This window comes from Brassica napus, chromosome C3 (genome assembly GCF_020379485.1).
Source record: "Brassica napus cultivar Da-Ae chromosome C3, Da-Ae, whole genome shotgun sequence".
NCBI classification, from domain to species: Eukaryota; Viridiplantae; Streptophyta; class Magnoliopsida; order Brassicales; family Brassicaceae; genus Brassica; species Brassica napus.
The window spans coordinates 64,139,212-64,154,603 of record NC_063446.1 but is presented as its reverse complement, the minus strand read 5'-3'; the positions used below and the strand labels follow the sequence as shown (position 1 = coordinate 64,154,603).

Here is a 15,392-nt window from a genome sequence, read left to right as displayed (position 1 = left end):
GTGGGATGGCTGGATTCCAGTTCCTAAGGCCAAGATAGCCTTAAAGGGAGAGGTGCGTGGAAAGGCAGTTTAATGGGAGTTGGGAACGACCCTGTGATGGTGTTTGATCATGGATGATCACGTCCTAGGCTTCCTATATGTCTTGGGAACACACGAAAATACCAGGAGAGATGGGAGAAGGCCGGACACACTTCCAATGGCATAGACAGCCTTAAAGGAGGATGCAATGCAGAAATCGGTTTCATGGGAGTTCAAGGGGAGAGATGAGCGACACTTGCCCGGATCTTATCATTACTGTAAGTATATGATAAGGGATTGATAAGACATGATGGAGGCGTGCTTTGGAGGAGCATGGACGTCCATGATGAGGGAAGGCACATGATCTAGTCAGATCATGTTTAAGGTAACCGGTTTATGATTACTTTCCGGTTTATGTTTATGTCTCTTGTAGAACTGGTCCTGGCCAAGCATGGCACGCCCATGAAGACTAAATATATTGTGGAGTGATCTAAGGATCCAGTAGTTGAGGAAGGGGCCGGATCATAGTTGGTACAACTCGTCCATATGGTGTGATGGACGGATGCAATGCATCGGCCATACTATATGGGGCGGGACATGGGAACTTGGTTTGTGTTGATCACGGCCTGATCCACCAGTGTGATCTATGTATGGATATGATTGTCCATGATCATAGAACAGGAGTGAAGAGTCGTGACCTTTTAGAAAGGTAGTTATCCATGACGGTTAACCGAGTAAACAGAAACTGTTGTGGGATAGCGGTGGTGGCCGCATGATGAGAAGGCCGTGTGTTATCTGTTCTTGGGCAAGGATGGACGACCTGATCCATAGGTGATGGATCATGGTGTCAGATCTGAATGATCAAAGGATGCACCGCTTGTAAGAGCAAGATTGATCGGGTTCATTGGGATATGGTTCCATGGCCGGTTAGTAAGTGTGAAGACTCATCAGTTCTGAGTCATGTGGGATGGTTGGTTGATTGACTTAGGATCTGATGGGCATTATTAGTCCTTGAGAAGACTTGGCTCCAGGGGAGCATATGTTTGAGACTTGATAGCACTGAACCATGGCCTTGGCCGGTTCAGGAATGATGTCCATGGCCTTGGCCGGACTGATCATGATCGGGATCCATATGATCTGGGTCGATTCACTAGATTCCGATTATGGGAATCTCTTAGTTGGGATTTATCGTGAGTTTTCATGAATTTTAATTAATTTTTGGAGCACTTTTGGAAGTGGCCAAAAATGCACCTAAGACTTCCCAAAGGTTACTTGGTCTGTGGGGATGGTTGGCTGAGTGACTAAGTACCAAAGGGAAGAGTTTATGCAGGTATAAGAGAGCTGTACGAGTAGACGGGGAGCTGGTCGAAGCTACCTCGCAACTCTATCAGCTGGAAGAGAGTGATGGAACCTCAAGTGAAGTGTTCAGCCCAGCTAGCTGGATGAGCTAGCTAAACAACTAAGTCAGCTGGGACAATGAGCTAACAAGCTCCGTGGAAGTGGAAAGGTATGATCTAGCAATGTTGCATAGATCTAGATAGAATGGTGATAAAGGATAAGTTTAATCCTTAAGTGTTGTAGTACTTAAGATGTCAATCCAATCTCTAGTGATTCTAAGCACTAAGAATGCAAGCCATTTATCTCAATCTAAGTGCAATCAAATGATGTTTGTTTGTAACAAGTAATAGTGCGAAATAACTTGAGTTTTAATTCAAATATAACAAAGAAGAACCAATGGGTATATAGGCAATTGATTTCAAGGTGATAGTTCTAAATCAAGGCGTCTAACTTCAAATAATCTTAACTTTCTATAGGTCTAGATTTCATTCAATTTAGATTAATCCACTCTCGTGGTAGAAACCCTTATGCAATTATGAACTAAACATCAACTTCCGTTCGTTTTGTTCACTCAAACATACATTAAGTTCTAGTCTACTAACCATCTAGCAATCCTAACAACAATTCCTTGGTTATTCAAGCTAGAGCTTTACTAGGTCCATTCAAGCATTATGCAAACACTTTCGATGCCCTACAAACACTTAGAATCTAGATTAAAATGGCCAAAATTAATCTAGCATTAAGAATACTTAGTAAGCATAGAAATCTAAGCATTTAACCATTAGAACACCTTAACTCTTCCCTAATCACCCATTAATCTACCTAACCCATTGATCCTAAGGGTGATTACTCACTAATCATCTTGTTTACACTTAATCCCATGATGGATAGAAGCATAACCAAGATGATATGATATATGAAAACAAAAAAACAGAAATTAGATGAAGAGAATGGCTAAAGGAAAACAAGACTTTATAACATAAACTTCAAGAACACTCCAAGAACAAATGTTTTTTCTCAAACTCTCAAAATACAAAATATGAAACTATAAAACTTTCACTCTCTACTCTTTGTTGTATTGTACTCTGTGTATTGTGTCTTCCTCCTTCCCCTTGCAGTCTCTTTTATAGCCTAAGTAAAGGAGGATGACAACACATCCATCATGTGAAAGCATAAAGCATAAAACACACTCATAAAAGTTATTCTCCACTTTCTTCCATTATAGAACACCTTTTGCCCCTTCATATGGCCAAAGTAGTCTTGCCTCTTCAGAAAAGGTAGAGAAAGTTAGGCCAAAAGAGCCACCAAACTCATGATAGACAACCCATCCCCCATGTTGCAAGCTTTAAAGAGATAAAACTCACTCATTAAAGTTTTCTCCACTTTCTCCATGTTGCACACACCTTTAGAATACCAAAAATAAGAAGAATAATGAATAGTAATGAGTTTTATAGGTTTTAAGTGAATAAAAATGAGTCTAAAGGCTTAAAATTCGAAGGCTATTGTTGATGTTGCTAGGGTGGCCGCTAGGAATGTCATACTGATATGTGTGTAGTATTTTGATCATAAATCCCTCAATACAGCTCCAAACGACTTGAAACCACCTCCATTGTAAAGCTAACTCAATTTACCATGTCTTCCCAAAAGACAAGTTTCAAAAGATATCTTTAAGACCTTCATCCATGCTTGTCTTTCACACGTTCGGTTCAAGACTCCTCGAAAGCTCCTTTTGTGCTCTAATCACCTCCAAAACTCCAAACAATTCATCCAACACCTACAAGATGCAAATGTACATGCAATAGACTCTAAATGCAAATAAATGTAAGGTTAATGCATGAATATATATGAAATAACAAAGCTAAAACTATGCAAAATCACAACACATCAACTCCCCCACACTAGTCCTTTACTTGTCCTCAAGTAAACTTTCAAGAACATGGGAAGTGATGTTTCAATACACACATGGAAATTCATGACCTTAAGAAACTCTTCAATGCCATCGTTGTGATATCCTTACAAAATCATACCAAATAGCAAGAGCAAAATGTTTTTATTAGCTCTAACTTCTCTAGGCCTATCAATTCCTTTGATCTTTTAACTCATTATCATGAATCCTCAAATCAACCAACTCTCACATTCAATAAGAAATATCATAAGTGAATTCTCGCAAATTGCCAATTGGTCCAAATCATTTGGTTTGGTGAGAAAAAATGGCTTAATGTGAAGAATGAGAAGGGTCCAAATACTTTTTGCTATGGTGACTTACACTCAAGAATAGGAGCTTGATCATTATGCAAAATTTATCTAAGAAAAGAAGCAATTAATGCATACATAAATCGGTTCTCATCATTCTACCCTTTTCCTAGACAATTTTTAAGTTCTACCCTTTCTTTTCTTCATCTCAAATCCCAAATATACACCCATTTTCATCTCTTACCCAATGAACACTCTTTTCTTTTCTTTTCTTTTCTTTGTCTTAACAACTATGTATCTTAGCTCAAAATTTTCTTTTCCCCATTCTTTTTTTTTTTTCTTTTTGGGGTTTTTATTGACACAATCTGAGCTATCTTCTTAATTTTTTTTTTTTTTTAGTTGTTTTAGACACACTTTTTGATTCATTTCCTTTACATAATCTTTCCCAATTCAATCCCCAAGATCAAAATAATTAAAGCACATCATTCCAACCACCATCCTAGATGCTAGCCCAAAAGAGGTCCTAATGCTAGCAAGAGATGAGAACAAATCAATGTCGCTCCTAATACTTTCAAGATTTTGCACATGACAAGCTTTCACAAAAAGACCTCACTCAACAATTAATGATGGTTTGAAAGAAGGGAAGGGTTTAGGGTATGGACTACCACTTGAGTTGTCAAAAAGATTGGTAAAACGGTTTATACAAGCTCAAGTGTGTGTAAAGCCATGATTTAGTACTCAAGAGACCATAAGCAAGAAGCATTAAGTTCATTTAAGTCAACTAAGATCGGAGTTGGTTTCAAAGAGTAAGATTCAATGAGTCTTAAGAGGAGTTTTCAAGGCTCGAAGTCTACAAGAAATTCAGAAGAAGCTCAAGCTACTTATTATGATTCAAAAGGGTATCAACAATGAGTTCATTGCATGAGTCCTTTGTAAGGATTTTACCTATGCATTCTATATGATCTAGACTCAAACCTAAAGATGCAAATGATATAACTAAATGTTTTTTTTTTTTGTAATTTTTGGAATTTTGCAAATTTTTATGGATTTTCTATGCAAATGGATATGCAATGCTTATGACAAGTAAACAAAACAGAAAACATGTGAGATAAGTAGACTCTCCCCCCCACACTTACTTCACACAGTCTCTTGTGTGAGAGCAAGGTGAAAGAAGAGGTCTAGAAGAAACAAACATGAAAACTATATATTTCCAATGGTTGTAGAGACACTTAGCTTGGAGTTGCTAGATGGAGTTGAATAATTTTAACACTTGTAGGTTTGCTGGATGGCCATCTTTCTTCTTTGATTAAGTGGAGAATCACCTGAAAATTTTAAACACACTTATCAAACACACAAAAGAAAAACCACACAAGTTAAACAGTAATATATATAGGGATAGATGTGGGACTTCCTCCCAAGTGAGCTTGTTTTAAGTCTCTAGCTTGACTACCCCTTTTTGGTTTAGGCTGGTTTGGGATCGGTAAGTGGAACCGAGGTTCCTTCCTTCTCAGGTGTGGCCGCCATGTACAGCTTGACTCTTTGGCCATTCACTGTAAAGTCCCCACCGGTCTTGTTCCAAAGCACAATTGCTCCATATGGCCTCACTTCTTTGATCTTGAAAGGGCCGGACCATCTTGACTTAAGTTTTCCAGGGAACAACTTCAATCGAGAGTTGAAGAGCAACACTTGATCTCCAATGTTGAACTCCCTCTTCAGGATCTTCTTGTCATGGAATGCCTTGGTCTTTTCTTTGTAAATCCTTGAGTTCTCAAAAGCATCAAGTCGAATCTCATCAAGCTCATGGAGTTGGAAAAGTCTTTTCTCTTTGGCACTCTTGATGTCAAAGTTCAGCATCTTAACAGCCCATAATGCCTTGTACTCAAGCTCCACTGGCAGATGGCAAGCTTTCCCATAGACAAGATTGAAGGGAGTGGTTCCCAAGGGTGTCTTGAAAGCAGTCCTATAGGCCCAAAGTGCATCATCAAGCTTTGTAGACCAATCCTTCCTTGTTGTCCCCACAGTCTTCTCCAAAATGGACTTTATCTCCCTGTTGGAAATCTCAACTTGGCCACTTGTTTGGGGATGATAAGCAGTTGCCACCTTGTGCTTGACACCATTCTTCTTAAGAAGGTTCTCAAAAAGTTTGTTGATGAAGTGGGTGCCTCCATCACTGATCACAACTCTTGGGACTCCAAACCTTGGGAAGATAATGCTCTTGAACATCTTGAGGACAACCTTAGCATCATTGGTTGGGCTGGCTATAGCTTCCACCCATTTGGAGACATAATCCACAGCAACAAGAATGTATTCATTACCATAGGAAGATGGGAATGGTCCCATGAAGTCAATGCCCCACACATCAAACACTTCCACTTCCAAGATAGGATTTTGAGGCATCTCATTTCTCTTGGTGATGTTCCCTCTCCTTTGGCATGGGTCACACCTTGACACAAACTCTTGTGTGTCTTTGAACATATGGGGCCACCAAAATCCTGCTTGTAGCACCTTGGAGACAGTCTTGAAGGTGGCAAAGTGACCTCCATAGGCTGATCCATGGCAGTGTGTGAGGATTCCTTCCACCTCCTCTTGAGCTACTACTCTTCTATAGATTTGATCTTTGCAAAGAGTGTAGAGGTAAGGCTCGTCCCAGTAGTATCTCTTCACATCCTTGAAGAACTTCTTCCTTGCATAGCCTGTCAGATTCAATGGTTCCCTTCCACATGCCAAGTAGTTCACTAGATCAGCATACCATGGGCCTGTTTCATCAATTGCCTTCATTTCTTCAATCTTCCTTCCAGTCTCACAAGCTGTGACCATTGCTTCTATAGCCATAATCTGCTCTTCAGGGAGTCCCTCATCAATAGGAATCCCACACTCCACTCTTAATCTTGAAAGGTGATCAGCTACACCATTCTCCACTCCTGGCTTGTCCTTGATTTCGAGATCAAACTCTTGTAGTATTAATATCCATCTGAGCAGCCTTGGCTTGGCATCCTTCTTGGCTAGTAGATGTCGTAGTGCAGCATGATCAGTGTATACAATGACCTTAGACCCTACCAGGTAGCTCCTGAACTTCTCGAAGGCATAGACAATTGCCAACAGCTCCTTCTCAGTTGTGGCATACTTCATTTGGGCATCATCAAGTGTTCTACTAGCATAGTAGATCACATGTGTCTTCTTGTCCTTCTTTTGCCCCAAGACTGCCCCCACAGCATAGTCACTGGCGTCGCACATGATTTCGAAGGGTAGACTCCAATCTGGTGGTTGAACTATTGGGGCACTGGTGAGCTCCTCCTTCAGCTTCTTAAAGGCTTCTAGGCATTCTTCATCAAAGTTGAAGATGATCTCCTTGCACAGCAGCTTGGTCAATGGTCTAGCTATTTTGGAGAAGTCTTTGATGAACCTTCTGTAGAAACCAGCATGGCCAAGGAAGCTTCTTATATCCTTCACTGTTCTTGGTGGAGCTAGACCAACCATGACATCTATCTTGGCTTTGTCCACTTCAATTCCTTTCTCAGAAACTTTGTGTCCAAGAACAATCCCTTCCTTGACCATGAAGTGACACTTCTCCCAATTGAGCACCAGGTTAGTGTCCTCACATCTCTGTAATACCCTGCAAAGATTTGACAAACAAGTAGCAAACGAAGAACCGTATACAGAAAAATCATCCATAAACACCTCCATTACATCCTCAATAAGATCAGAGAAAATCGACATCATTGCTCTTTGGAATGTTGCTGGTGCATTGCACAGTCCAAATGGCATCCTTCGATATGCAAAGGTACCATAAGGACAAGTGAATGTCGTTTTCTCTTGGTCATTTGGGTGTATAGGGATTTGGAAAAATCCAGAGTATCCATCAAGGAAACAATAATAGGGATGGTTAGCTAGCCTCTCTAACATCTGATCAATGAATGGTAAAGGGAAATGATCCTTTCTAGAGGCTGCATTCAGTTTTCGATAGTCAATGCACATCCTATGTCCAGTTATTGTTCTTGTTGGTATTAACTCATCATTTTCGTTCTTAACAACTGTTATGCCACCCTTTTTAGGAACTACATGCACAGGTGAAACCCAATTGCTATCAGAGATAGGATAGATCACACCAGCATCTAACAATTTGATTATCTCTTTTTTAACAACATCTTTCAAATTAGGATTTAATCTTCTTTGGTGTTCAATTGAAGTTTTAGATTCATCCTCTAGATGTATCCTATGCATGCACAAAGATGGTGAGATTCCTTTAATGTCATCAAGTGAGTATCCTAGTGCTTTTCTATACTTTTTAAGTTCATTTAAAAGCATAGACAATTCATTCTCAGTCAGCTCACTACTCACAATGACAGGATATGTCTCATTAGGTCCAAGGAAAGCATACCTTACACCATCGGGAAGAGGTTTAAGCTCCACTTTTGGTGCCTTGAGCTCACTCCAATCAGCTTCATGGAGGTTCTCTTGAATGTCTGCTGAGGCAGCATGTTGAGTCACTTGTGGCAACTCCATGAACTCATCTTCTCCATCCTCCTCAAGGTGAACATCTAGCCTTCTTACTAGCTCATCACTCTCCTTGTTTTCAATCATTTGGGTCTCTCTTTCAATGGTCAGGGCATGTTGAAGAGAGTCCTCAATCGCTAACTCCTCAAGGAAATCATCAGCCAAGACATCCATCTCATCAATGTAGAATATTTCTCTTTGAGTTGTGGGCTTCTTCATCATCTCCTTGATATCAAAATGGAGAGTGTGATCTTTTTCAAGGTGGAGATCAATTGTGCCATCTCTCACATTCACCATTGCTCCAGCAGTTGCCAAGAAAGGTCTTCCAAAGATCAAAGGATCTCTAGGCTCTTCATCCATCTCAAGCACTACAAAGTCAGTAGGCACTTCACAATTTCCTATCTTGACAGGAAGATCTTCTAGGATGCCAATGGGGAGCTTGACAGATCGATCAGCTAGCACCAAAGAGATCTTGCACTTTTTATATTGTGTAAACCCAAGCTTCTTGGCAATGGATAGTGGCATGAGGCTGACACTTGCTCCCAAATCACATAGACATCTCTCAAATGTCAAAGGTCCAATGGCGCATGGCAGGGTGAAACTACCAGGGTCTTCTAGCTTCCTTGGGACAGTCAGTCTCTGAATAATGGCGCTGCACTCATGAGTAAGAATCACCATCCCTTCCATCTCTTTCTTCTTTTGTTCTACAGCATCTTTCAAGAACTTGCTGTATTGTGGAACCAGCATAAATGCATCAATTATGGGCATGGTGAGATGAACTTCACTCATTTGCTTGTCAAACAAGGCTTTGTACTTCTCTAGGAGTTGCTTCTTGAATCTTCCAGGAAAGGGAAGCTTTGGCTCATAGGGAGGAGGAGTGAACAATTTCTCCTTTGTTGATGTAGCAGCCTCATTTTTGTTCTCAACTTTCTCCTCTCCAATCTTTCTCTTGCCCTTAGCTTCAACTATCTTCTCCAAGATTTCCTCATTAGTCTTCTCATCCACAATCACCACATCATCATCTACATTGATGACCACCTCCCCACCTTGTTTCTCATTATCCTTAATGAGAACTTTAGGAGGCAACTCTCTTCCACTCCTTAGGGTGATTGCCTTTATTGTCTCCTTTGGGTTTTGTTCAGGCTTTCCAGGTAGGGAACCTTGTTGGCGACTTGAGCTGGCTGTCATAGAGACAAACTGGTTCTCCAAGGCTTTGAACTTGTTGTTTAGATCATGGTAATTCCCATCAATCTTGTTGTGGAGATTTTTCAGCTCATACCCTAATTGTTTCTCACTTCTTGCTTGTCCCTCCAATAATTGTTTCAGCATAGCTTCAGTACTACTCTCTTGTGGAGGTTGTGTTGATGATCCAGCTTGGTCTTGTGCAGGTTGACTTGGTTTTGGTGAGAATCCAGGAGGGAAGTTCTGTTTGGGTTGGTAACCACCTTGGTTGTTGTTGTAGAATGGCTTAGGCTGATTGTTGTAGAATGGTCTTGGCTGGTAGTTGTTGAATGGCTTCTGTTGGTTGTTGTAGAAGGGTTTCTGTTGGTAGTTGTTCTGGTATTGATAGTCAGGCTCCTTCTTGTACCATGTACCCTGAGCATTGACATAGTACATATCTTCTTGGCATTCTACTCTATCAACTTCAGCAACCATATGTAACTCCTCTTTCTTGGTCTTTTCTGATAGTAGCATGTCAATCTTGTCTTGAAGTGCTTTCAGCTCTCTCTTTGTGGTCATATCTTCTCCTCCACCACCTCTGTCTCTTCTATCATATTCATCATTGTAGACAGAGTCACTCTGTGTCATGTTCTCCAAGAGTTCTAAAGCATCTTCCACAGTCCTCCCCAAGAAGTTTCCATTGCTTGCAGTGTCAAGCTGGCTTTTGAATTTAGGCAAGACTCCTCTGTAGAAAGTGCTTAGCAAGCTCTCATTGTTGAAGCCATGGTGAGGACATTGAGACAGGTAGCTTCTGAATCTCTCCCATGCGTCTAAAAATCCTTCAAGTCCTCTTTGTTGAAAACCAGAGATCTGATTTCTAAGGTTGGCAGTCCTTGTAGCTGAGAAGAACTTGTTGAGGAAGGCCTTCTTGCATTCATCCCAAGTGGTGATAGTATCACTTGAGATGTTTTTCTCCCAAGTGTGAGCCTTGTCTCCCAAAGAGAAGGGAAACAATCTGAGCTTGAAAGCATCCTCTGAAACTCCATTTGTTTTTGACAAGCCACAGTACTTATCAAATCTGTCAAGGTGATCTAGTGGGTCTTCCAAGGCAAGTCCATGGTACTTGTTGTTTTCAATCATGTTGATGAGGCTTGACTTGATCTCGAAATTGTTGTTGGCAACTGGCGGTGCCCTAATGCCCAACCTATTCCCATTTATGTTAGGTTGATCATAAGTGCCAATGGATCTTCCCAGGCGTTGTTGATTTTGAGGCCTAAGGTTTGCAGCTCCTTGGCCATGTTCCTCTTGAGCAGCTCCAGGAGGAACTCCTTGGACATTTTGTCTATGATCATCAACTTCATAGACACCTTCCGGTTGATTCGGGTTTCTCTCCATCTCAAGCCCCAATCTATGTAAGTGGGCTTGCTTTTCTCTTTCTCTTCTCTGTCTTCCCAACTCTCTTTCTAAGGCTTTGATGTTGTCCACTCTTGGTGCAAGATTTGTTGATCCTTTGCTTCTCAAGTTCATGCACCTGTCATCCAAATAGAGATGAAGATAGATAATTAGTAACTTAAAAATGAAAAATAAGACTTAGTCTCAAGTAATGACCAAATCCTAATGTCAAAATCAATCTAGAGAATGGCAACGGCGCCAAAACTTGATAAAGGATAAGTTTAATCCTTAAGTGTTGTAGTACTTAAGATGTCAATCCAATCTCTAGTGATTCTAAGCACTAAGAATGCAAGCCATTTATCTCAATCTAAGTGCAATCAAATGATGTTTGTTTGTAACAAGTAATAGTGCGAAATAACTTGAGTTTTAATTCAAATATAACAAAGAAGAACCAATGGGTATATAGGCAATTGATTTCAAGGTGATAGTTCTAAATCAAGGCGTCTAACTTCAAATAATCTTAACTTTCTATAGGTCTAGATTTCATTCAATTTAGATTAATCCACTCCCGTGGTAGAAACCCTTATGCAATTATGAACTAAACATCAACTTCCGTTCGTTTTGTTCACTCAAACATACATTAAGTTCTAGTCTACTAACCATCTAGCAATCCTAACAACAATTCCTTGGTTATTCAAGCTAGAGCTTTACTAGGTCCATTCAAGCATTATGCAAACACTTTCGATGCCCTACAAACACTTAGAATCTAGATTAAAATGGCCAAAATTAATCTAGCATTAAGAATACTTAGTAAGCATAGAAATCTAAGCATTTAACCATTAGAACACCTTAACTCTTCCCTAATCACCCATTAATCTACCTAACCCATTGATCCTAAGGGTGATTACTCACTAATCATCTTGTTTACACTTAATCCCATGATGGATAGAAGCATAACCAAGATGATATGATATATGAAAACAAAAAAACAGAAATTAGATGAAGAGAATGGCTAAAGGAAAACAAGACTTTATAACATAAACTTCAAGAACACTCCAAGAACAAATGTTTTTTCTCAAACTCTCAAAATACAAAATATGAAACTATAAAACTTTCACTCTCTACTCTTTGTTGTATTGTACTCTGTGTATTGTGTCTTCCTCCTTCCCCTTGCAGTCTCTTTTATAGCCTAAGTAAAGGAGGATGACAACACATCCATCATGTGAAAGCATAAAGCATAAAACACACTCATAAAAGTTATTCTCCACTTTCTTCCATTATAGAACACCTTTTGCCCCTTCATATGGCCAAAGTAGTCTTGCCTCTTCAGAAAAGGTAGAGAAAGTTAGGCCAAAAGAGCCACCAAACTCATGATAGACAACCCATCCCCCATGTTGCAAGCTTTAAAGAGATAAAACTCACTCATTAAAGTTTTCTCCACTTTCTCCATGTTGCACACACCTTTAGAATACCAAAAATAAGAAGAATAATGAATAGTAATGAGTTTTATAGGTTTTAAGTGAATAAAAATGAGTCTAAAGGCTTAAAATTCGAAGGCTATTGTTGATGTTGCTAGGGTGGCCGCTAGGAATGTCATACTGATATGTGTGTAGTATTTTGATCATAAATCCCTCAATACAGCTCCAAACGACTTGAAACCACCTCCATTGTAAAGCTAACTCAATTTACCATGTCTTCCCAAAAGACAAGTTTCAAAAGATATCTTTAAGACCTTCATCCATGCTTGTCTTTCACACGTTCGGTTCAAGACTCCTCGAAAGCTCCTTTTGTGCTCTAATCCCCTCCAAAACTCCAAACAATTCATCCAACACCTACAAGATGCAAATGTACATGCAATAGACTCTAAATGCAAATAAATGTAAGGTTAATGCATGAATATATATGAAATAACAAAGCTAAAACTATGCAAAATCACAACACATCAAATGGTTAGGGAAATGGAACCTCGGATTTGTATGACTTGGAAAGGGTTCAGGATCGACCTTGGAGCTAGCTGGTAGTTGAGTATACTAACCATTAGCTGAGGTGATTCGACCAGATAATGACTAAGCTAGGGAATGACTAAGATAGTCTTAAGCTAATATCTAAGTTAGCCCTCGCCTATGGGCGATAATATAGATAAAGGGCGAAATTTTGAGAGGTTCGGTCAGTGTATGGACCGACCGACGTAAGGCTTAGTGCGCGGCCTAGACGGTCGGGATCGGGTCATTACAAGTTGGTATCAGAGCATGCTTGATTCTAGGATGTTTTGGTTGTGGTTGTTCACCCACACATCCGGACAAGTGGATGCTGATGGTGTTAATCGGCCAGTTTTGTTGCCGACTCAGCTGGAGAAGGTTAACAATGGAGCTGGGTTGCCTATCGGTCAGCTTGACCCTACTGAGGTTTGAGTTGGATGAGCAGAGCTGCAGCTGGAACAAGAGTTGGAAAGGGGAAGCTGAATCCTTTCATGTTGGGAACCGGTCTGATCCGAACATTGTTGCAAACGATGGGAAGACTTACCGGTGGATCAGACAGCTGCTCCGGCAGCTAATGGTCGAGTTGTGCCAGTAGCTAAGGTGGTCGAGATTGATCCACCAGCTAGGACAGCTTAGAAGGTGGACTACCTGAGTGTTGCTGGAGCACATAGCTCAAATGAGAACTAAACATTTCTCAGGTAGTATGGATCTTATTGAGGCAGATGAGTGGAGGAGCCGGTTGGTTCACAACTTCAGCTCAACTCACTGCTCAAAGATATTACGTTCCAAACCGAAATTATTTCTGAAAACTGAGAGAACTATGGAACCTTAGCTGTGGTGAGCCAAGTGGGAGTTGAGGTTAAGTTGGGTTTTCATGCTTGTGAACGGGGAAGTTCCAAGATGAGCCGGCTTAGCCAAGATGCACTCCCCAAGGGCAAGACCCTGAAAACAGAAAGGTTAGTTTATCTAGTTATTTGGGAGTAATAGACGGATTGGACGATGGACGCAATGCAAGATCTTTGTATGGACGACCTGGATAAGGGTAGTAACATGGACCAGAGAGTGGCTTAGGTTGAAAGAAACGTGCAGCACTCTCTTGGAGGTTGGTGTTATTTCCCTGGTGGCCGTTCTAAATAAGTGAGCATATGCGGTGTTCATGTTGGTCTAAGGGAGACGATGCATGGCTAGTACATGAGTGGGCTTGTGATCAGATGGATCAGCTTGGACTCAGTGTAAGTCAAGGTAGGATTCCTTAAGATCGAGTTGAATGGAATGGATCAATTCCAAGAGGAATTAGACCATGGAAAGGACATGATGTTATGTATCTTAGTTCGATGAGCATCGAGGTATATTTTAAACACTCTTGTGAATGGTATGGAACGTTCACAGAAGTGTGACACTTTGGAGAATAGTATGGGAAGTTTTCCAAATGTGTGATCAAACCGAGATCCTACTCAAGTAGGTACCTAATGTTGTGGGGAGTGGACCAGGTTCGGTATGCAATCGAGTCCAGCGAAGAACCATTGTTAGCTTACTCGGACGAGTCCAAATGGGATCTAGTCAGGATGGACTATGATCTGGTTGTGTCCGCCTAAAGAGTCACGAGGTGATATTAGGCATGGACTGGTTTGGAAAGAATCGGGCCACCTTGGACTGTCACCGGGGCATGGTGCAGTTTGAGAGTGGGTGTGGACCCCCGATCAGGTTCCAAGGCTTGGAAAGAATCGGGCCAATCTGGACTGTCACAGAGGAATGGTGCAGTTTGAGAGTGGGTGTGGACCCCCGATCAGGTTCCAAGGTATTCGTCCGACCTTTGGATTCTTAGTGATATCATCAATCCAAGTGGAAAGGATGCTTGAGAAGGGTTGTGAGGCTTATTTGCCTACAATCGCCACTAAGGAGGTTGAAGGGGCTGGTGACCCGGACGGGATTCTGCTGGTTAGTGAGTTCGACGACGTGTTTTGGGCGCTACAGGGCATTCCCCCTGATAGGGCTGACCCGTTCATAGCAGAATTGGAGCCAGGGACGGCCCCAATGTCCAAAAGTCTATATCTTATGGCTCCTGCCGAGATGGCCAAGCTGAGGTCGATCAAGTCCAGTGAGGGATGAGGATTGTGGGAACCGAATTCACACCGCCGATTATAATAAATAATAATGGAGGAAAACCGAGTGAACCCGTTTTTCCTTGAAGGTCCGAATTCTCTGCGTAATCACTTTAGAGCGATAAAAATATAGATAATCGCTCAGAGTCGTTTTATTAAATAGTATGAATACAAGATTTCTCCGAGAGGAGTAGAGATATGCTAACTATCGGAACAACAGAACAAGAGGCGGCCAAGACGTCCTAAGCCTTGCCGTGCTAGTCTAACCACCTAAGCCCTAAGTTCTGTAAGCTAGCAGGAGTTCTCTAAGTCTAACTTTCGGATCCCTTTTTCTTCTGGTCATGCTCTCCTTATATAGTCGCTCTAGGTCGGTGGCCCATCCTTCGCCTTCGGGCCCAAGTCTATCTCTTTTTGGAATATTCCTTTTTTCGTCGATCTTGATAGTTATCCTCGAATCTTTACATTTATCGTATTTCTGCGAGTTAGGACAAACCGTCATAACTTTTATGGGCTCGAATCCCTTCTGAGAGCGTAGATGGGCCTCTAGACCAGTTTGGATCCTTGCAGACCGTTCTTTGGCCTTTTGGCGTTTATAAGATTTCTCAGTTTTAGTCATAAAACTTCGAGAATAACTTTAATCAAAACGAAACGAGAAGTATATGGTCCCAAAGATCGGATATCATAGCTATACGGAAGATACGGGAGTCGAAGTAAG

The 15,392-nt window shown here is 41.1% G+C and overlaps 1 protein-coding gene and 1 non-coding gene across 3 annotated transcripts; one reads left to right on the top strand and one right to left on the bottom strand.

The window, feature by feature from the left end:
• Positions 1-2,311: 2,311 nt before the first annotated feature.
• LOC106424629 lies at positions 2,312-12,542 on the bottom strand. Of its 2 annotated transcripts, none has more exons than XR_007320891.1 (2): positions 2,898-12,542; positions 2,312-2,759 (listed from the first exon to the last, which is right to left on the bottom strand). XR_007320891.1 is itself a non-coding variant. In XM_048751384.1 (2 exons), the coding sequence occupies exon 2, from the start codon at positions 10,729-10,731 to the stop codon at positions 5,011-5,013; it is 5,721 nt and encodes a 1,906-aa protein (XP_048607341.1). In that variant the 5' UTR covers positions 10,732-12,057; positions 12,196-12,542; the 3' UTR covers positions 2,312-5,010. The 2 variants fall into 2 exon arrangements, 1 of the variants encoding a protein (XP_048607341.1); XM_048751384.1 differs by having other exon boundaries at positions 2,312-12,057; positions 12,196-12,542.
• LOC125584736 lies at positions 9,983-10,089 on the top strand. Its single transcript, XR_007321645.1, has one exon. It is a non-coding gene; the product is annotated as a small nucleolar RNA R71 (small nucleolar RNA).
• Positions 12,543-15,392: the final 2,850 nt, after the last annotated feature.

What these genes read in the sequence shown, in the direction of transcription:
- LOC106424629 (XM_048751384.1), bottom strand. Translation starts at nt 10,731, where the DNA reads ATGAACTTGAGAAGCAAAGGATCAACAAATCTTGCACCAAGAGTGGAC.